General features: G+C 41.8%; 1 protein-coding gene across 3 annotated transcripts; it reads left to right on the top strand.

The window, feature by feature from the left end:
• Positions 1 to 4,071: 4,071 nt before the first annotated feature.
• On the top strand, positions 4,072 to 20,956 carry PLIN3 (perilipin 3). Of its 3 annotated transcripts, none has more exons than XM_074203949.1 (8): positions 4,072 to 4,219; positions 7,596 to 7,798; positions 9,944 to 10,139; positions 10,610 to 10,692; positions 12,656 to 12,986; positions 16,329 to 16,528; positions 16,997 to 17,131; positions 18,388 to 20,956. In XM_074203949.1, the coding sequence occupies exons 2-8, from the start codon at positions 7,736 to 7,738 to the stop codon at positions 18,748 to 18,750; spliced, it is 1,371 nt and encodes a 456-aa protein (XP_074060050.1). In that variant the 5' UTR covers positions 4,072 to 4,219; positions 7,596 to 7,735; the 3' UTR covers positions 18,751 to 20,956. The 3 variants fall into 3 exon arrangements, with proteins under 3 accessions (XP_074060050.1, XP_074060049.1, XP_074060048.1); XM_074203948.1 differs by having other exon boundaries at positions 7,720 to 7,798; positions 18,385 to 20,954; XM_074203947.1 differs by having other exon boundaries at positions 4,073 to 4,219; positions 18,385 to 20,954.
• Positions 20,957 to 21,168: the final 212 nt, after the last annotated feature.

Genomic DNA, 21,168 nt, shown 5'->3' on the forward strand with positions numbered 1-21,168 from the left:
AGTTCATTGGACAAGACCAGTATTTTATTCACTAAACCAGAGGTATCAAATTACACACACACATACATACATACATACATACATACATACATACACACACATCCACCTCCACAAAACTCCCTAGTCAGCCATAGGCATATTAAAATGTAATTAGGAAATATTTAACTAAAAAATAAAAAATACAAGATAATAGAGAAAATGTTAATTTGTAGTTTTTTAAGTCAGTATGCAACTGCAAGAATCAATTTCTATTTGAGTTTAACACCACTGCATTATTCTTTGCTGTCTTTCTAAATATCGTCTTTTATACATGTTGTTGTTGATGATGAATCTTTGTGACCTCATGAACTGGCATAACATGCCAGGTCCTTCATTCTTCCACTATTTCCTGAAGTCTGTCCAAGTTCATATTCATTTGTTTCCATGACATCTATCCATCTCATTCTAGGCTGTCCCCTAGTCCTTTGACCTTCAATCTTTTCCAGCGTCAGGGTCCTTTCCATTAAGTCCCATCCTCTCATTATGTAGCCAAAATATTTTAAGCTCCAGCTTCAGTATTTGACCCTCCAGTGAATAACCAGAATTAATTTCTTTAATTATTTACTGATTTGATCTCCTTGCTGTTCAAGGGACTCTCAAAAGTCTTCTTCAGCATCACAATTTGAAAGCATCACTTCTGCAGAGCTCAGCTTTCATTATAGTTCAATTATAGTCTAGTCATATATTTGCTACTGGAACAACCATAGCTTTAACTATAAGAACTTTTGTTGGCAAGGTGTTGCTTTAGCATGCTGTCCAAATTTGCCCAAGCTTTCCTTACAAGAAACAAGTGTCTTTTAATTTCATCAGTTGCCATCTGCACTGATCTCTGAGTTCAGGAATAAACTATTTGATACCCCAAAAAAGGAGTTATTCTCAAAGCAACATTTAAGGTTGGAGAAAGAGCTGATGTCTTCTGAATACAGACCAAAGTTTCTTTCTTCTTTTCTTTTCTTCTCTCTCTCTCTCTCTCTCTCTCTCTCTCTTTCTTTCTTTCCCTCTTTCCCTCTCCCTCCCTCCCTTGCTCCCTTCCTTCCTTTCCTTCCTTCCTTCCTTTTTCTTCTTTCCTCTCTTTCTCTCTCTCTTTCTCTCTCTTTCTTTCTCTCTCTCTCTCTCTCTCTCTCTCTCTCTTTCCTTCCTTCCTTCCTTCCTTCCTTCCTTCCTTCCTTCCTTCCTTCCTTCCTTCCTTCCTTCCTTCCTGTTTTCTTGCACAAAATGACTAATATGAAAATATCAAAAGATTTTTTTTCTCGGCTAGAAGGCTACATTCTAGATTCTTGCCATCTAAGAAATTTCCCTCCTCTAACCAGGAGGCAGGGATTTGGGAATAATCTTGGCCTGCTTGGACTGCCCTCTCAGATTATTAGACAATACTGATCAAAGATAATGTTTACTCAACATTTTAAGGTTTGCAAAGTACTTATACTTACTGTCACTTTTAATCCTCATCGCCCAGTGAGAGAGGTACTATTATTCTCCTCATTTGACCAAATAAGGAAACTGAGGATGACAAAAATTAAGTGAGTTGCCCAGAGATGGGCAAGAGATGGAGCTGTGACAGGATTCAAACTTGGCTCTTCCTGACTATAAATCTGGGAGCTTTATCCATTCATTGTATGTAATTTCTCTATATTCTTTTAGAATGCTTCACCTTTGGTTATCTTTCATGGACATAACTTTAATTACATGATGTCTCCCTCATTTCTACCTAAATTTCTGTAGGAGAAGGACTGTTTGGGTGCTTTGGCCTTTCTTTGGATCCCTAGCTTTGCAGAGTATGACACACAGAAAATATTTAATATATGCTTATTAATTGATTGATGTGTAATTTCATTGATATGAATGTTCCTTTTATCCATAGAAGGGAGGGAGGGACCGTGGAAAAACCCCATTACGGAAACACTCAAATTTGCAACTCCCTAATAACTTCACAACTTCAAGAGCAGCAACAGGTCATCCTTCATATCTGAAATTCATTCCCTCCTCACCTATTTTTGTGTTGTTCAGTCATTTTCAGTCACATCCCACTCTTCCTGACACCATTTGGAGTTTACTTGGCAAAGATACTGGAGTGTTTTGCCATTTCCTTCTCCAGCTCATTTGATAGATGGGGAAACTGAGGCAAACTGATTAAATGACTTGCTCAGGGTTGCACAAATAGTAAGTATCTGAGACTGGCTTTAACTCAGGTCATTTTGATTCCAGGGCAGTGATGAAGGCTTAGAATCTGGAATACTCATTTTCGTGAGTTTAAATCTGGGCTCATCTATTGTTCTTTCTCCAAATCTATATCCTTATAATTAAGGGCAGCTAGGTGGGGCAGTGGATAGATCCTTGGAGTCAGGAGTATAGGAGTTTGAATCCAGCCTCAGACATTTGACATTTATTGGTTGTTTGACACTTGACAAGTCCCTTAATCCTGGTTGCCTTGAATCCAGAGCCATCTCCAGTAGTCCTAATTCATATCTGGCCACTGGAGAAAGAGCCTAATGCCTTAGCACAGCACTCCCTCTCAAATCCAATTCCTGTGCTTGTCATGGCATCACTTCCCCTGATGTTATGATTTTCTTTGAGAAAGATGAACAAAAATATCATCACCTCATATAGTTGTTCACTCCCTCTAAGACATGACTCAGTGGAAACAGCAGGAACCCTGAAGTTCAAAGAGAACCTGAGTTCAAATCCAACCTCAGACATCTAATATTTACCTAGCTGTGTAACCCTGGACTCCATTGCCTTGCAAAAATTTTAAAAATTATAAGACAGCTCAGGAAATAGCTTCCTGGACTTTAAACTGCATTATTTGAATTAATTCTGCTCCTTGAGAAGTGGGATTTTTCTTTTTTTGGTTTTTGCAAGGCAAACGGTGTTAAGTGGCTTGCCCAAGGCCACACAGCTAGGTAATTATTAAGTGTCTGAGACTGGATTTGAACCCAGGTACTCCAGGGCCAGTGCTTTATCCACTATGCCACCTAGCTGCCCCTTTTCTTTTTTCTTTTTTTTTAGGTTTTTTTGGAAGGCAGTGGGGTTGACTTGCCCAAGGCCACACAGCTAGGTAATTATTAAGTGTCTGAGTCTGCATTTGAACTCAGCTACTCCTGACTCCAGGGTTGGTGTTCTATCCACTGTGCCACCTAGCCGCCCCAATTTTTTTCTAATTTTTGTATTCCTCTCCCTGGGGCGGGGGGGGGGGTTGACTTGCCCAAGAGCCACATTTGAACTCAGGTCAATCTGACTCCAGACCCTCTCTACCCACTGCACCACCTAATTGCCCCTGACGCTGTCTGAAAGGTAAATGCTAGTTGTTACTGCTTAGGTGATAAGTAGCAAAACTGGGATTTGAACTCAGGCCCTCATTCATTCAGCATTTATTGACCTGTGGGCAACTTGTGTAGGGTGTGGATGATGTCCTGTGGAAGGGTGGGTGAAGGGAGAGAGGTCTGCTAGGGGACTGGACGCACAGAGATGAATGAAGACACGCCATTCCATGCTCCACCCTCAGTCCCTTACCTATCTCCCGACAGGTACCAGCTGACCAAGAGACCATAGGGAGAGTGGCGAAGTGGTGGCACCCACACGGGCCCGGGCCGTGACTGGGGAAGCACGGGCGACGTGGCCCTGGCCGTGAGGCAGGCAGCATTAAGGGACTTGGGCAGCCGAGTCTGAAGGCCGGCCACAGCCTTCTGGAGGAGCTAGAAGTGCCAAACCCCGGCAGACCCCCGAGGGGAAGTCGAGGCACGGGGGGGGGGTGATATGCTCCTCTCCCCAAGGGAGGGGCAGTGACACGCCCACCAGCCTGCTAAGGGGCCGTCCCCCACCCCGGCCCTCCCGGTCCCTTCCCGCCCAGTCCCGCCCAGTCCCGCCCAGTCCCGTCCAGTCCCCCGGGCACGGGACCGGCTGCCGCTACTCCCACAAGTTGCAACACCCCTGCCGACCCCGAACTCCCCATTGGCTGGCGTGAAAAAGGCCCCGAGACCAGATTCGCTCCCGCAGCCTGTCCATCAGGAGTCTCCTCCTGAACTGCTTTAAAAGTCCCTCCGCCCGGGCTGGCTCCAAGTTGGCCCGGCGAGCGCTGCCCTGGACCCGGCCCAATCCCACCCCGAAATCTTGGCGGCTCCGCGGCGGTGGGAGGGGGCTCTCGTTGGAGATCAAAGCCGCCCCAAGCCTGCGTGTCTCTGGGGTAAGTGAAATGGAGGGGGCTGAGTCCCCGAGAAGGGCAGGAGCGGCCTGGCTTGCCCGCCGGGCCAGGCGGGGCTCAGTCCTTGGGTGCCAGTGCATTTGGGTGAAAGGTTGGTCCAGGGTGATCTAGGATCTGACCTGCTTTACCGAGGTCTTCCATCTGGGGCAAAAAGCGGGCCAGTGTGGCCGCCCCTGCCCCCGGGCTGCCTCGCCGGGGAGCTTCTCCGCCCCACCTTGGAGCCCGGACTGCAGAGGCCGCCCCTCCGGCTCCCCGGGAAAAGTGGGCGGGGTGCAGAGCACGTTGTGGAGTACTCCCGGGCTGGCCTAGTCCCCCGGGCCGACTTGGAAGTGAGGACCCTCCCGAGGAAATAAATATCTTTTCCCCTTAACTTTCCCCAGACACCTTGGGGGGGGGGGGGCTACATCCTCCCTAGGCTGCCTCGCTGCCCTTCCTGAGGTGAGTGTGGAGGACAAGCCTTCACCTGGGGCTTCTGGGTGGCTCCTGTTGCTGTCCTGTCTAACCCCACTACCTGAGGGTGGAGTTGAGCAGAGTTAAGGCCCAACCTGTGTGAGCCAGACTTTCGTCCTACCAAAGGCACCAGGCCCCTTGAGGCTGAGATTTTAGGGCCTCACTAAGGCTTTATGGGGGGCTTCGCCCATAAGAGTGGGGCTTAGAACTAGATGACCTCTACAATTACAAAAAGTCACCTTGCTGGAGTAGAAAGATGGGGATTTGGAACTCATTTACCTGGGTTTAAATCCAGGTCTTCCTTAGATCTGTGTAGTCTCTTCCTGGGGCTAATCACACGCTCCTGGCCCTTTTCATCTGCAAAACAAAAGAGGTGAATTAGACAAGGAAGTGCTCTTTTAAAAGACCCTCCTAGTTTTGTTTGGGTGCACTATAGTTTCTGTATTCAATTCATGTCTGACCCCTTTTGGGGTTTTCTGGGCAAAAATACTAGACTTTTTTTTTTTTTGCCATTTTTCCCCCTCACTTGACAATTGAGAAAACTGAGGCAAACAAGGTTTTAGTGACTTGTCCAGGGTCTGAAGTGTCTGAAACTAAATGAAAACTCCGGAAGATGAGTCTTGCTGACTCCAGGTGCAGCACTCTAATCCACTATGCCACCTAACTGCCCCTAGTATTGGTTCTAGGAGCCCTCCCTTGAGTGAAGGACCCTAGTTGAAGACTATTCTGAGGCTTCTTTGTTTCCCTTTGTCCCTGAACTCTTGGTTCAAGAACTGCTGACCTCAGTGGTCAAAGCAGTGTTTCCATCCAAAAGCATTCCAGAGTTTCCTTATGAATAATCTTCCATGAAAGAACTACCTGTATTCTTTTAGTCACATGGGTTCTCCCTATTAGTTGAATCCAAAGAAAAGTCCTCCCAAATGCAGACATATTTATAGCCTGTCAAAATTAGGCTATAATGGCACCCTTTTCACGGAGGGAAAGTTCACAAATCCTACTCACAGACTTTCGGGAAAAGGCAGGCCCTTTACCCCCATCCCTTTACTTCTGAAGGGGATGGGGAGGGGGAGGGGGGTTGATGCCCATAAAGCTTAGAACTCAGCAACTGGTGAAACCACCTCCTTGTTCTCTTCCTCTTCCCTCCCTCCCCCTTAACATGCATACAGAAGCTGTAATTATCCATAGATCCAAGTCAGTATGTAGATAATCAGTGAAAAAATGGAAGGTTTAACCTTTGGTTGATCTAACACTTAAAAGTTTTTCCATCCTCTTGAGTTCCAGAATCTGGGAGGGATTGACCTCCAACAGGATGTAGTTGGGCTGGAGAAAAGGGGCAGTGACCTGAAGAATGCAGATTTGGCTTCTGAATCAGGAAACTGGAAGGATGAGTCAGAATAAAAATTGACAAATGACCCCTTCATTAGTGACATAGGAGGCAAGAAGGAATCTCTTTGGTTTATAGAGCTCCCATGTCACTCAGGTAGTAAACATGAGACAAGATTTGAACCCAGGTCCTCTGATTCCAAATTTGGGGCACTATTATTAGCACATTATTGAGGATTTCTGGTCATATACTTAGGTGATGATTGGATATAGGCCATGACATGGACATTACCTCAGTATTTCACTGAATCTGTGATCTCTGATGTGAACATTGCTCTTGTGCCCTTTCCAGCCCCTCCCAGATAACCTTCCCTTCCCCTACCTCCAACTTCCCCTGAGGTCATCCCCAGCTCTTTTGTATAATCAGTCAACCCTTGGGGCATTTGGAAGATGCTTTACTAGATCTTCATCCAGTCCTGTCTAATACAACTGCAGTCCTATCTAATACCAACTGTCCAGATAGCAGAAGATGGGGACAGCCCTGGCTGGTAGTCTGGATAGAGGGTAGTAAGTACCTCATTGAATATATAGTTCCCATCTCCCATCTTCATTCCCCCTTCCTGTATGTGGGGTGGGGGATGATCTATCACCATCATAGAAGTGCCAGCTTTGAAACAATGGGATCTGAAGCATTTAGAACATTTTTTTTAAATGCAAGGCAATCAGAGTTAAGTGACTTGCCCAGGGCCACACAACTAGTACCTGTGTATGGTCTCATTTGAACTAAGTCCTCCTGACTCCTAGGCCAGAGTCAAGTGGCTGCCCTTTAGAGCACTTCTAAGATAGGATTCTTTGTCCTTAATTCTTTAGTGCCTCAGAAGGACTCTTTGAGAGGGAAAAATCTGTTTTGCATGTTCAAAGGGAATGTTCAAATACAATAAACACCTATAGGGATTCCCTGATAGCCCATTGTGGGCTAAGACCTAGCAAAAAGACAGAAATGGGGTGTGGGAGGTCTCTTCTATTAGGAAGCTGAACTGTGCCTTCAGGCTAAAAGAAGAGACCACCCTTCTGACCTGGAGAAACCCAAGTGTTTGCTCTGGGGCAGAATGAAGAGTCAGAAATGGCAGTGTCATTTTCACGGGGTAGAGTCACGGCATTCTAAATCCAGTTCTTAGGACCATAGTTCAAATAAGTCTCAGATAATTATTGACCATGTGACCCTAGTCAGTGTGCTTCTTTTCTTAATGTAGGGGTCCCTGTGACTTCTACCTTATGGGCAGACAGTAAGAACTCATTGGGGATTTATTGGTCTCTTGATAAAGCTGACTTGGAAATGGGAATTGTTCACATTGTTTCCTTTTTGGGGTGGCTCTTCTGGAACTAGTGAACTGGCTCTTCAAGCTTTATTCCACCCATCCAGAAGGAAGCCACTTTATTGGTTATATCATCATTTTCAGGCTTCTAGAGGTCTTTCTTAAGTCGGTCCTTGGAGTGTGCAAGAGCCGTACTATGCCCCAGCTCTTAGGCTAAGGCCTCATGCGATGAAATCAGGTGCATCTGAATCACCTCCGCCTGTTTCTAGGTTCCTTTAAGAAACCGGGAAGCAGACTCAGCTGGGCTGACCTCTGCACAACTCTTACGTGGTGCTGAACTTTAGCCAGCTGATAGATCCATAGGGCAGCAACTGTTGCTCTTTGGCTCCCAAGGTCTTCTACCCTGAAGATGTCTTCCAGTGAAACTGAGACCGGAGCCAGCGTCCCAGCTGCTGGGGAACCAGGACAGCAGGTATGACCCTCCTGAAGGCCAGGGGTGGGGTAGTGCCAAACTGAAATGATGACACTTCCAGACAGGAAGCACAAAGGGTATGGAGGGAGGGGACGATACCTTCAGCGGTGCTTGACTTGATATCTGGTCCCAGAATCAGGAAGCAAAGGAACCACGGATGAGTCAGCTGGCATGGAGTAGAAGCTTCTGATTCTGTATTGGAAGACCCAAGTAAAAAGCCCAGCTAGGCTATTTATACTCTGACAGACTTAGCCACTCCTGTTTCAGCCTTTCCCCCATCCCCAATCTGTCAAATGGGTATGATACCCATATACTTTATCTCATAGGACTGTTATAGAGGGAGCTTCATAAACCATAAGTCATTATAAGCATGTAGAAGATTGACTTTGCTTAGCAGATTAGATTTCCCTGGTCTCCAGTCTGCCTTAAATGGCAGGGTTGGGAATGGAAACCCCAGGAAGCTTATTCCCTAAAGTATGAATGAACTGCTTTGATTTTTCCTGAGGAGGCAGGATAATCATGTTGTAGGTGTAGGAAGGGATGGTTTGAAACTAAAAAAAACCATAATAGTTCTCAGAGGTCATAGGCTACCATAGAGTCATAAAATAGCCTGCCAATATCAGATGTTATCATATTTATTATGTGCTAAGTGTGGGGGATACAAAGAAAAAGGAAAAGAAAAACCTTGCCCCTCAAGGAGCTTATATTTTAATGGGGCTTAAATTCTAACATGTAAATAACTAGGTATATACAAGATGGAAGGTTATATCAGGTAAGATTTGAACAGAATTCTAAAGGAAGCTAAGAAGCAAAGATAAGATACGGCCAGCCAGTGCAGAGGCAATAGGAAATGGAATGCCCTAGATGATGGGGAGCACCTGCATCAGTCTAGCTAGATAGCTCTGTGGATGGAATACTAGAACTGTGACTCTAAGAGACCTGAGTTCAAATCTAGCCTCAGATAGTCACTGAGGGATCTGAGCAAGTAACTTAACCTCTGCCTGTTTCAATGTTCTCAACTATAAAACAGGAATAATTATTCATCTAATGCATTTGTGTCCCAGGGTTATTTTGAGTTTCAAAGCAGAAAATATTTATAAGGTACTTTAGACTTTAAAAAGGCCTAGCACATTTGTTTTTTAGTCATATCTGACTCTTCCTGACCTTGTGGACCACAGCACCCCACTACTGACCATGGAGTTTTCTTGGTATGGATACCGGAGTAGTTTGCCATTTTCCTTCTCTAGCTCATTTTATAGATGAGGAAATTGAGTCAAACAGGGTTAAGTGATTTATTCAGGGTCTCACAGCTTAATATCTGAGGCCAGACTTGAACTCAGGTTTTCCTGGCCCCAGATTCAGTGATCTGTCTATTACTAGCAACCTAGGAGATGCTTAATAAATGATTTATCCCTTCCTTTCCCAAATCAAATAAAAGGAGATTGGCAAGTAGCTAAGAAGATAGGGTAGATTAAGCAAATAAGATGACCCTTGTTCTTAATGAGCTTTATCTTGGTAGAAAAATACATTCAGTGGCCTTAAATTCACAGCAATGTGCCCCCCTCACCCCATAAAGTCTTAAGTAGTACAATAGTAAGAAAAGGATAGTGTAGAAGACTACATGGAATTAATGGGGGAAATTTGGAAATAAGGGAAAAAACCTAGTTATGACAAAAACGATCACTGTCCTTAGCTTTAATTTAGGACAGTTTCCTTCCCCTTCTCTTGCCTTCATTTCTTTTTTCTGTAAAATGAGAGGCTTTAACTGAGATCCCTTATACAGTTGACTTTTTTTTTTTGAATGAAGCAAGTCTGGAAGGGCATGCCCAGCCTCTAAAAGAAAATTTCAACATTGCAACTCTCTGTGACTGTCAGAAAGTTAGAACAAAGGATCTAGGTGACTGGGAGAAGGAATCTGCCCCTAGGTAAACACAGCTAGGAAGTGGTTGAACTAGCTTTGAACCTGGTTTACAATAAAGTCTTTTACATTCTTTCTCTCCCCCCCCCCCCTTTCTTCTCCTTCTTCCCATTCCCTTCTCACTGTCTCCCTTCTTTTTCCCTTTTTTCTTTTTCTCTTCCTCTTTCCCTCCCGTATTGCAGTGCTTTGCTTTACAACCAGTTTGATCTTTCTCTTTTCTATCTCAGAGTATAGTCAACAGAGTGGCCAGTATACCACTGGTCAGTTCTACCTGTGACATGGTCTCTGCAGTTTATGAGTCCACTAAGGAAAACCACCCCTACGTCAAGTCTGTGTGTGGCCTTGCCGAACAAGGGGCAAAGACTCTAGCCGCAGCCGCTGTTAGCGGGGCCCAACCACTCCTGTCTAAACTGGAGCCTCAGAGTAAGTAATGGCCTCATTAGAAAGAAATATTGCAACTTCCTCTTGGGAAACAGGAATCTACCCCTAATTCTGTTGTAATCTGACAGGATATTAGACCATATCAGGATGTCATTAACTAAAATGCTACAGCAAGTCCTATGGGTTCTTAGTATATAAGAAATCTTATTTGATCCTGTCAAAGACTGTGACGTCTATTCAGTCATCAAAGTTGCTGTAAAAAGGGGGGAAAACACAGCAGCCCAAGGTTAAACTGTTGATTCTCAGAACTCATCTACTCTAGTGATTGGCTGGGACAGCTGGTGCTTAGAATGCCTGCAGAAGATGATCATTGGCAAGGCCTAGTTTCTGAGAATCCAAGGTCATCTCCATGCTGGGAAGATTCCAAGTGGGCCTTTCATGGAAGCTTTTAGAGTCAGTTAAAACTTGTTGGTAATGTTGAACTTCTCTTTCTCTTTCTCACCCTCTGCAAGTTGCATCAGCCAGTGAGTATGCTCATAAAGGACTGGACAGACTGGAAGAGAAACTGCCAATTCTTCAACAGCCAAGTGAGAAGGTAGATAAGTTTCCTGTTTTCCATCTTCCCCTGGACTCATGGGGCTAGAAACTGGGAGAGATGGCTTCTGACTCAAACCTAGAACTTGGAGAATACTTGAAGGCTTCTTCCAAATTTGGAAGGAAAGATTAAGTTTCTCCCCGTTTGGCAATGGGGACTTACTGTGTGCTAGATAAAACAGGTTCCAATGGCATAGAGCTCCCATACTACTCAAAGCCCTTAGCACCTCTCACCTGGATTATTGCAAGTCTCTCTCCTCTCCCTCTGACCTCCATATATCTGCCAAATATTTTGAGAGCATGGATCCAACCATGTCATTCCAATTACTCTGGCTCTAAGTAACTAGGTCTACATTTTCTCTACCCTCTTGGACTCTTAAACTCGTCAACTACCAGATCTCCTTGTTCCAAACCTTAACGGGCACGACATCCTAGCTTTATTTCTTTGCCTTTATCCTAACTAACCTGTGGAAACGTGGAAACACTATCCCACTTGGCCCTCTTCTTTGAATTCCTAGTTTCTTTTTTCCCCAATTCAACAGACATTTTAAAAACTTTTAAAAATTAATGCTTAATTAAATTAAATTAAATTTTTTCCAATTATGAAGCATTTATTGTTTATCTTCTTTCTATTTCACCCCACCCACTGGAAAGGAAAGAAGAAAGAAAGAAATCTTGTTTCAATGATACAGTCAAGGAAAACAAATTCTCATGTTGGCCACATCTAAAAAAATGCATTCTTTATTCATCTTTATTTGCCATCTCTGTCATAAGATGTGCAGTATTCTTTATCAGCAAGTTGGATCATGAGTGATCATTTATTCACCATTAATTCTCCCACACATTGTTTCTTTGTATCTGGCTAAAAATACTACCTTCTACTTCCCCAACCTGTTCTCAAAGTTTAAAAAAATAGCCTCTATAAGGACCAAGACTCTTCTATGTTTGTCTTTGACCTCCTATGCAAGCATCTAGCATATCACAGCTCACTAGGGACAAGTTTTATTCAATCTATGTTTTGGCATGAGATTCAACCCCAGCACTCTTAATGCTCAGTTGGTATTTTTGCTTCTCTGACCTTGAACTGAGGCTTCTCGAGAACTACCCTCCAAGACCTGACTATGCTGGAGGTGGTGAAAATTAAGCCAGAACACCCAGTGAAGAGAAATGTATAACATTTAAAGCAGCCACCAGGTGGTGCAACAATGGCACAGCTATTCAACCAATAATTATCTCAAGTTGGAGGCAGTGTATATACCATCATCATTCTGCAGATCTCTTTGGGAGATAATCTTTCATATCTTGCCATATTTTTATGCTTCACTTTTTTTAGTTTTTGCAAGGCAGTGGGATTAAGTGGCTTGCCCATGGCCACACAGCTAGGTAATTATGAAGTGTCTGAGACCGGATTTGAACTCAGGTACTACTGACTTCAGGGCCGGTGCTCTATCCACTGTGCCACCTAGCTGCCCCTTCACTTCATTTTTTGAAATTTTTCATTTTTTGCATTCTTCTTTTTTAAATGAATTATGAGTCGTAAATGCTCTTCTTCCTTCCCTCCCAGTTCCTCCCTTATCCGATGAGAAGGCAAGCAATAGGATGTCAATTATACATGTGAAATCGTTATGCTTCATTTTATGTAACTGTTTCTTTTTATAAGAATACTGGACCTGGGGCACAGTGGATAGAGCACCGGCCCTGGAGTCAGGAGGACCTGAGTTTAAATCTGGCCTCAGACACTTAATCATAATTGCCTAGCTTGTTTGTCCTTGGGCAAGTCACTTAACCCCATTGCCTTGAAAAAAAAAAAATAAGGAATACTAGACAGAGTCAGGAAGACCTGAGTTCAGATATGATCTCAGACACTTAGTAGCTGTGTGATTCTGGGCAAGTCATTTAACCACTATATGCCTTAGTTTCCTTAACTGTAAAAGGAATGCTGAATTTTGTATTCTTCCTCCCAGGTTATAGCTGATACTAAGGAACTTGTATCTTCCAAAGTGACTGGTGCCAAGGATGCAGTCTCCAGTACAGTTCTGGGGGCCAAGGATGCAGTCTCCAGTACAGTTCTGGGTGCCAAAGATGCTATGACCAACAGAGTGACTGAGGCTGTGGATATGACCCGAGGAGCTGTTCAGAGTGGGGTAGACATGACCAAATCAATGGTGACCAGCAGTGTCAACACAGTGATGGGTTCCAAAGTAGGACAAATGGTCCTCAGTGGCGTGGATACTGTGTTAGGAAAATCTGAAGAATGGGTAGACAACTATCTACCCATGACAGATGAAGAGCTTGGTAAGGATCTTCTGTTTTCCTTAGCTTGCTTTCCAGAGATCCTTTAGGAATTAAATAGTTAGCTATGAAGCAAACATTTCTAAGATCTTAAAACCTCTGTGGGAAACTTTGGCTCATATTCCTCTTTCTTTCTCTGTCTCTCTCTGTGTCTCTGTCTCTGTCTCTGTCTCTCTCTCTCTCTCTCTCTCTCTCTCTCTCTCTCTCTCTCTCTCTCTCTCCCTCCCTCCCTCCCTCCCTCTCCCTCCCCCCCTTTCTCATAAGGCAGACAATCTGTATTTTCATTCAGCTACAGAAATAATATGAAGCAAATTCTTTAAAACATGATTTGATAATGCTTTTGTCCCTATGATTGTTTTTTTAAAGACACTGAGATAACATCACTCAATTTCACTAATGTTTTGATCACTTTAGTATAATCTTCAAGTATAAGAAAAATAACATTAAAATACTAGTCATAGGATAACTTTAAAAAACTTCATTTATTTGTTCCAATTTATATAAAATTCTACCATGCATTCTCCTGTTTATCATTTCTTTCTCTTCCTTCATAGATCCTTTGTAATTAAATTGAGTATAAATCATAAATATAATTAATTTATAATTTAGTCATTCATAGTTATTCTTCAGACAATATTTACTGTATGCATCATTCTCTCATTTCACTCTTCATTATTTCATTCAAGTTTTTCTATATATATATAAATCAACTAGTTCATCTTTTCTTACAGTGCAGTAGTATTTCATCACAATGACTTAACTTTTGATATACCAAAAATGATGTCCTACAGCATTTAAATTAAACTTTTTCTAAAGTTCATCATATATCTTAAACTTTCCTTGTTATGTAGCTAAAATACAAATGTATAAATATTATTTCCTTATGCCCCAATACTATTTTCTTGATTATCACTAAGCCTTACTTCAAAAATTCAATGTATAAGTTTCACTTCATAGTTTCATTAGTCTTAGACTATTTGCATTTATAACTTTATTTTCTTGCTTAGATAACAGATTGGTAGTTGTTTGTCTTTCATTTTCAAAGAGGACGATGACATCAGGGAGGTGATACCATGACATACAAGTGAATTGGATTTGAATGAGGGAGGACAGTGCAAAACAACCAGCCTCACTTTCTCCTCCAGAGCCATCTTGGTCAAATGGCCAGATATAAATCAGGATGACTGGAAATGGCCCTGGAGGCAGAGGGAGACTTTGGCCTTTTTAAATTAAGGTCTGTAACAGATCTTAATCTGATTGAGGCAAGACTCATTCCGTGATTAAGACTAGGTAAGGGGCAGCTAGGTGGCACAGGAGGATCTGAATTCCAATGTGACCTCAGGCACTTAATAATTACCTAGGTGTGTGAGAACTTAGCCTCATTGCCTTAAATAAAAAAAATAAAAAAAAAAAAGGCTAGGTAAGAGATGAAGCAAAGAATGGCCTCTTTACCTAGTCTGAAAGAAAAGAAAAAAATCTTTCTGGGAGGGGGCCAAAACAGAAGCTGTTGCTATTTACATTCACTCTGAACCAATCTAGGCCCAGCTGTTGTTTACTTAATTAAAGTCTTGAGTTATTATAGAATCTGCTAATGAATGTACACTTTACATTTATAACTTATTCTATACATTTTAAACTTCATAAAAGTAATTTACAAATGCCAGTTAACATTTCAAACAATAAATACAATTTACTAATTTTGAAACTAAGGACAAAATCCATTGATCTGTATGCATTCAGGTAAAGGCTCTGATTTTATCCATAGGAAACTTCAGGGAGAAAAAGTATTTTACTTCAGCTCACAACCATCTCAGTCTTGGTTCTTGAGTTGACCTGAATCAGAAGAGGTTTAGATGTCTTGTCCCCAGGGTCACATAAATAGTTACCCAAGGCAGACATAAAATTTGAACACATACCTTCTTGACTCTGCCGACTGTTCCAAGTTGTCTCTCCTTTTAATCTGTCAAATAGTCACAATGAATCCTAGAATTGTAACTGTGATTCATTGAGATTCAATGCTGTCACTTGTAACTTGGTTCCTCTGATAGCAACTTTGGCAGATTCCTTGGATTATGATGTATGACCACATAGTGATCATCTTTTAACTCTGTCCTTCATTGCTAATGCTTGTATACATGACTTTGCCTATGGAAGTATGGCTTTTTCCATTTCACCTCTTCCCTATGCTTAATCAGATTGCTTTTGGGTTACTATGGCTGAAAGCTAACCCCTGGTAGACCCTTCTTCATGCTGATAAACCCCTCTACACTTGGAGAGGGACTTGTAGAAATACTGGCCAAAGCCTATGCTGTCACTTTTATCCAGGGTCCTCTCTAGACTAGGGGGAACATTCTGATAGAAGGACCTTCTTCTCTATTTTATAGGTAAGAAAGTAAAACCTAAGAAGTGACATACAGAAAGTCCTAAAAGTCAAGGTTCTTTTACATTTTAATTTTATTAATGTCCCCTTTTTAATGTCATTTTTTTACATCTGTAACCCTCCCCTACAGATTCTTAAAAACACATCTAAAAATGAAAAGGCAGTTCAGCAAAAATTAAAATATACTCAAAGCAGTGAATATATAACATCCTACAAACATAGTTCCCCCATCCCAGCCCTGACCCCCAAATCTGGAGGAGGGAGCTAGTAGCTGGGACCTTCCCATCATTTGACTGTCATACTTGAGTGAGTTATCCAACTCTTGTTATCATCCCTAAGGGGGAACATTCTGTATAATTAATCTGTGACTTAACCAGACATTGATGCTTTTGAATGTATGTCAACAACGAGTCCTGTTACTTAAGTCAGGAAGTCTGGAGACTACAACTCTGGGGAAGAAAGAAAGTAAACCATGCTCTAAACTTCACCCAAACCCTTCCATTTTCTGCCTTTTGGAATCCCTTGTCTTCTCCCAAGTATAGATCAGGTGCTAGTTCCTGTATTTTCTCCTCACACCACTTCTCACTGTAAGGCTTCCTACATCTTGATACTTTTAATTCCTACTTTGTGTTTACTTGTCTGGGGACACTTCTGTCCCTGGATAGAACAGAAACTCCTTGAGGAACTGTCTATTTGTCATCTGTATCACTGACATCAGACTGGCACTTGATAGACTGATATGACCCTGTAAAACTGCTTTAAATGACTGTAAAAATTTCTCCTTCCCCTTCTAGATACCTTAAGTGCCCTCTGACCTCACCCCATGAGATGATGAGCCTGTTCCTTGCCTCCCCAATTATGGAGGCCTCTTCCATTAGATTTTGAGCTTCATGAGGTCAGGGACTGTCATTGTTTAGAACTTTATAGGTTGATTGATTGATTAACTTTTTCCTTCTTCCCTGCAGCTAAGATTGCTACCTCCCTAGAAGGATTTGACGTGACCTCTGTTCAGCAACAGAAGGAACAACAGGGTTATTTTGTTCGCCTGGGTTCCCTATCCTCTAAGCTCCACCAACGGGCCTATCAGCACTCTTTGGGCAAACTGAGGCAGACTAAGCAGAACACCCAAGAGGCCCTCCTACAGCTCTCCCAGGCCATCAGCTTGGTAAGGTTTCACTGTCCAGCCTGGGTCCCAGATGATAGGCATTAGGATGGATTTGATTCTGTGGGTCATCTTCAGTAATCATTTTATCTAAATCTTAAGAGTAATCCTTTCTCGTGTAGATTTCATTGATTCAATAAATGAATCAAAAAACATTATTAGGTGCTTACTATCTGCCAGATACTGAGGATACAAGAAAGAGGCCAAAGACAATTCCTGTCCTCAAGATGCTTCTTATCCATAAGAGAATTTTGTAGCTCAGAAGCACTGAGGGCTTATTTTTCAGAATTGCTGAAAACCTCAGATAGGATCCCTGCATGTGAAAAACTTCCCATTAACTTTCTTGGAGGTCAGCGTTGTGTTTTTCTAAGTATCTTCAGGCTCTTCAGACTTAGGAGATGTTCTTTCTTTTCTGCTGGTTGACCAATGTACTTGGAAAATTTTCTAATTCTTTTTCCTCTCTTTTTCCAGATTGAAAATATAAAGCAGGGCGGTGTTCAGAAATTGCTTGATGGACAAGATAAACTCCACCAAATGTGGCTAACCTGGAACCAGAAGGAACATAAGGAGTCTTGTGATGCTGCCCAGGATGCTACTAAACCTGAGGTAGGCTTGCTCCTGTTTTTGTTGTTATTCTTGAGCGTTTCAGTTTTATGAAACTCTTTGTGACCTCATTTGGGATTTTCTTGGCAAAAGTACTCTAGTACTTTCCTTCTCCAGCTCATTTTATAGATGAGAAAACTGAGGCAAAGAGGGATAAGAGCCTGAGGCCAGATCAGGAATTCCTAATTCCAACCATAGTCCTCTATCCACTGAGACACTTATCTGCCCATGAAATCAGACTAAATATCTGTAATGCATCCCAGCATTATTCAAAAAGAAATTAGAATATGGAACTCTTTAAAAACTTTGAAATATAACATCAGGGTTTTAATATAGTCATTCTGGACTAGAATTAGAAATTGGTTCTCCTAAATTCTGGTCCTTCCAAGTGATTTTAAAATGCATTTTAATTATCGTTTGTTCTTAAATCATCTAAATTTCCTGTTGTGTTTTCCCCCTACTATCTCTTGTGTTTACTAGGACAGATCTTCCCACCTCCATTCTTTTACCTCTCAATTCCATCCTTCATACAACTGCTAGGGAAGTCTTTTTTGGTCACAGCTCTAGTGGAGGCGCTGTTCCGTCTTCAGTGTTGATTTCTGAAGAATTGTTGATTCTTGTTGATTAACTGAAGAAAGACCAGATTCCTGTGCCTCTTGGTTTTTCCTTTACTACAGAGATACTTAACCCTGGGGTCTTATCATGACCATTTCTTTTCAATCATTCTGATTTGTGTTGTTATTGAGTTTGGGAAAGCTCTGTATTTTATACATTTTTGAACATGAGTCTCAGAAAAGGGTTCATTAGGCTTTCCCCAAAGTGCAAAAAAGTACTAGAACCCTGAGGAAATTAAGAACTTCTGTTTAGGGACAGCTCAGTGTCACAGTAGCTAGAGCACCAGACAAGGAGTTAGGAGATCCTGAGTTTAAATCTGACCTCAGATACTTAGTACTTACTTATCTGTGTGACTTTGGGCAAGTTACTTAACCACATTGCCTTGTAAAAAATCAAAAACAATCCAAAAACCTATTTAAAGTCAAAAAAGAAAATGCAGCAAAACCATAACATTTACACCCAAGATTATATGTGATGTTTCCCCATCCACTCTAAAGAAACTGAAGCAGATGTCTTCTTGTATTTGGGGGGGGGGGGGGCATGCTTAGCTTGGTGACCTCCATTTTTTTTATTTTAAATCTGTCTTTCAACCTTTCAGGTAGCATCTTCATCTAATCTTTCTCTGTTCTCCTCCCCTTTAGCAGGTTGAGTCTCGTACCCTCACCATGTTTCGGGATGTCACCCAACAGCTTCAGGGTAACTGCTTACAGCTTGTGTCCAGTATCCAAGGCCTTCCTAGCAACATCCAAGACAAAGTGAAGCAGGCGCACACCCAAGTTGAAGAGCTTCGGGCCACCTTTTCAGGAGCTCAGTCCTTCCAGGACCTCTCCAGTAGTGTCCTCACCCAGAGTAGAGAAAGGGTCAACAAAGTCAAAGAGTCCCTGGATGAGATGGTTGAATATGTCGCTCACAACACACCCCTCACATGGCTTGTAGGACCCTTTTTTCCATCTGACCAGACCTCCAGTGAGTCAGAGAAAACTCCGGAGAAGATGGAGACCAACTAGAGACCCAATTGATAGCATTTTAAGCCTGTTTCTGAGATTCTTTGTCAGAAAACTAGATTTTTATCTTTAAAACCTAACCTAACCTAACCTAAAACCTTAGCAAGTGTTCCTGATCATTCTTGAAGAAACCAGGGGATTAAGACCAGAGCTACCTATAGCTCATCTCAGTCTTGGTTCTAGTTAATGGTGATAGGGGAAATGGATCTTCCACTCCCATTCCCAGAGTCAGGATGTTAAACAGCATGTAGGAATGTAGCCTCTGTAGACATCATCCCTGAGTAACTAAGATGTCTCTAAACCAATAACCCATACTTGTCTTTCTATGAACCCTTCCCTACTCCTTGTAGAAAATATATTTTGCTAATTGAATCAGGTGTTGTAGACTAGTAATAACCTTTCCATTGTAGTAGGAGATGAGCTCCCCAGTTTTTGGTGGGGAGAAAATGGGGGACATAACATTTTTCTTTCTCTGACAACCCCTCCAGTGTTATAGGAAAACTGTTTTTTGTAAGTTCTATTGCCTCAAATAAATCTTACCTGCATTTAACAATGTGTTCCTAGGAGAGAAGTGTTAAATATTATAATAAAAAAAACAGTAGCATCTAGACAATTTATTTAGCAGTGCAGGTGGTTGCAAACCAAAACAAATGCTCTTGGTAGCAAAAGAACTCTGAACTTTGGTCCTTACCTGCTTAATATCCAGTTTGGAGAGAATAAAAAATGGGATGAAAGGATGTTGGGTAACTTCAGGATGGGGAATATTCTTGTGATTTCTTCAAACTTAGGTGACTCTAGACTTAATTTCACAGAATGATAGAGAAAGGCAAAATGTAGTCACTAATGCTATTTCGATATTACAGAAGCAATTTAGTGGTCTGCTTTCTAATTTTTTTTTTTTTAGGTTTTTGCATTGCAATGGGGTTAAGTGGCTTGCCCAAGGCCACACAGCTAGGTAATAAGTGTCGTGAGGTAGGATTTGAACTCAGATACCCCTCTGGTACCACCTAGCTGCCCCTCTGCTTTCTATTTTTGATAGTTTCCTCTTCCTCTGCCCCCTTTTTCTCTTGGATGTGTGATAATAAAGATTTATAGGGATCTTCAATTTTGTACAGTAGGTACTTACAAGTATTAATAGTCTCAAGATTAATCATAAGAGATCAGCATTTTACCCAACATCATACAACTAACAAATGTGGGAGTTCACATACATTAATTTCTTTTCCAAGTACATGTAAAGATAATTTTCAACATTCATATTTTGTGAGATTGAGTTCTACTTTTTTCTCCCTCCCTACTGCCATCTCTAAGTGAGTGAGTTGTACATGTACAATTATGTTAAACATTTCCATATAATTCAGATTGTAAAAGAATCAGAACAAAAGGGAAAGAAAAAATTTTAAGTAAAAATCACATACATTTAAGTTCCTTTGGGGTATTGCATATTTTTTTCTTGCTTTTTGCAAGGCAATGGGGTTAAGTGACTTGTTCAAGGTCATACAGCTTGGTAATTATTAAGTGTCTGAGGCCAAATTTGAACTCAGATCCTTCTGACTCCAGGACCAGTGCTTTATCCACTGTGCCACCTAGCTGCCCCTGGGTACTGTATATTATGAGAAACACACTCCAGGAAACTATTTTCTAGAACTATGTAGAAAGGAAAATAGAACAGATAATAAGAAAAATGGGATGGGATACACCTAATAACTTGGTTCAAAGGAGTGTCATCAAAACCTCTGAAATTTGCAGTGGTTCCCTTTTTACCCATTTGACGAATAAGGAGACTTGAAGTTCCAGCTTTTGAGTTGTGACAGTAATAAAAGAAAACTAGTTGGCTGCAAAGCATGGAGCCCAACCCAGTCTTAGAGCAGCTTTCGCTTCCCACTATAGAAGACTGCACCTTTGTGTGAAGTCCTGGTGTCCCTTTGTGGAATGTGAAGACTTGAGGGGTGGTAGTGGTAGTGGAATAAACATTTGTATACTGCCTATTATGCTCTAGACATGCACAGATGTCTGAGAGATGCACAACAGATGCTTAGCAGATATGGCAAGCTGAAGATCATGGATTTGACACCTAAAGTTAGCTATATGGGATTTCTTTACTCACTTTATTGTAATTTTGCTTGTTTTATTCTCTGTGTTATGAATGTTACCTATTCTGTAAGCTTCTTATCATTTTTGAGAATTATTTAAAAAAGAGGGCTCAGGACTGTCAAAGAAAAGTAAAAGGACTCCTTGTAGTTCCTCTATCTTGTTCCTGACACTATATCACAACTACCTATCCTTCTTTGACCTAGGAAGTATAGTCCTATCTTATTAGGTTGGTGTTTCTGGAGATAACTAACCTGAAGAAAAACCTTTTCTCATTGTAACTCAGCAACATTTCTGTTCAGTCATTGGTTACCACATCCCCTATTTGTT

The sequence above is a fragment of the Macrotis lagotis genome, chromosome X (genome assembly GCF_037893015.1).
Source record: "Macrotis lagotis isolate mMagLag1 chromosome X, bilby.v1.9.chrom.fasta, whole genome shotgun sequence".
NCBI lineage: Eukaryota > Metazoa > Chordata > Mammalia > Peramelemorphia > Peramelidae > Macrotis > Macrotis lagotis.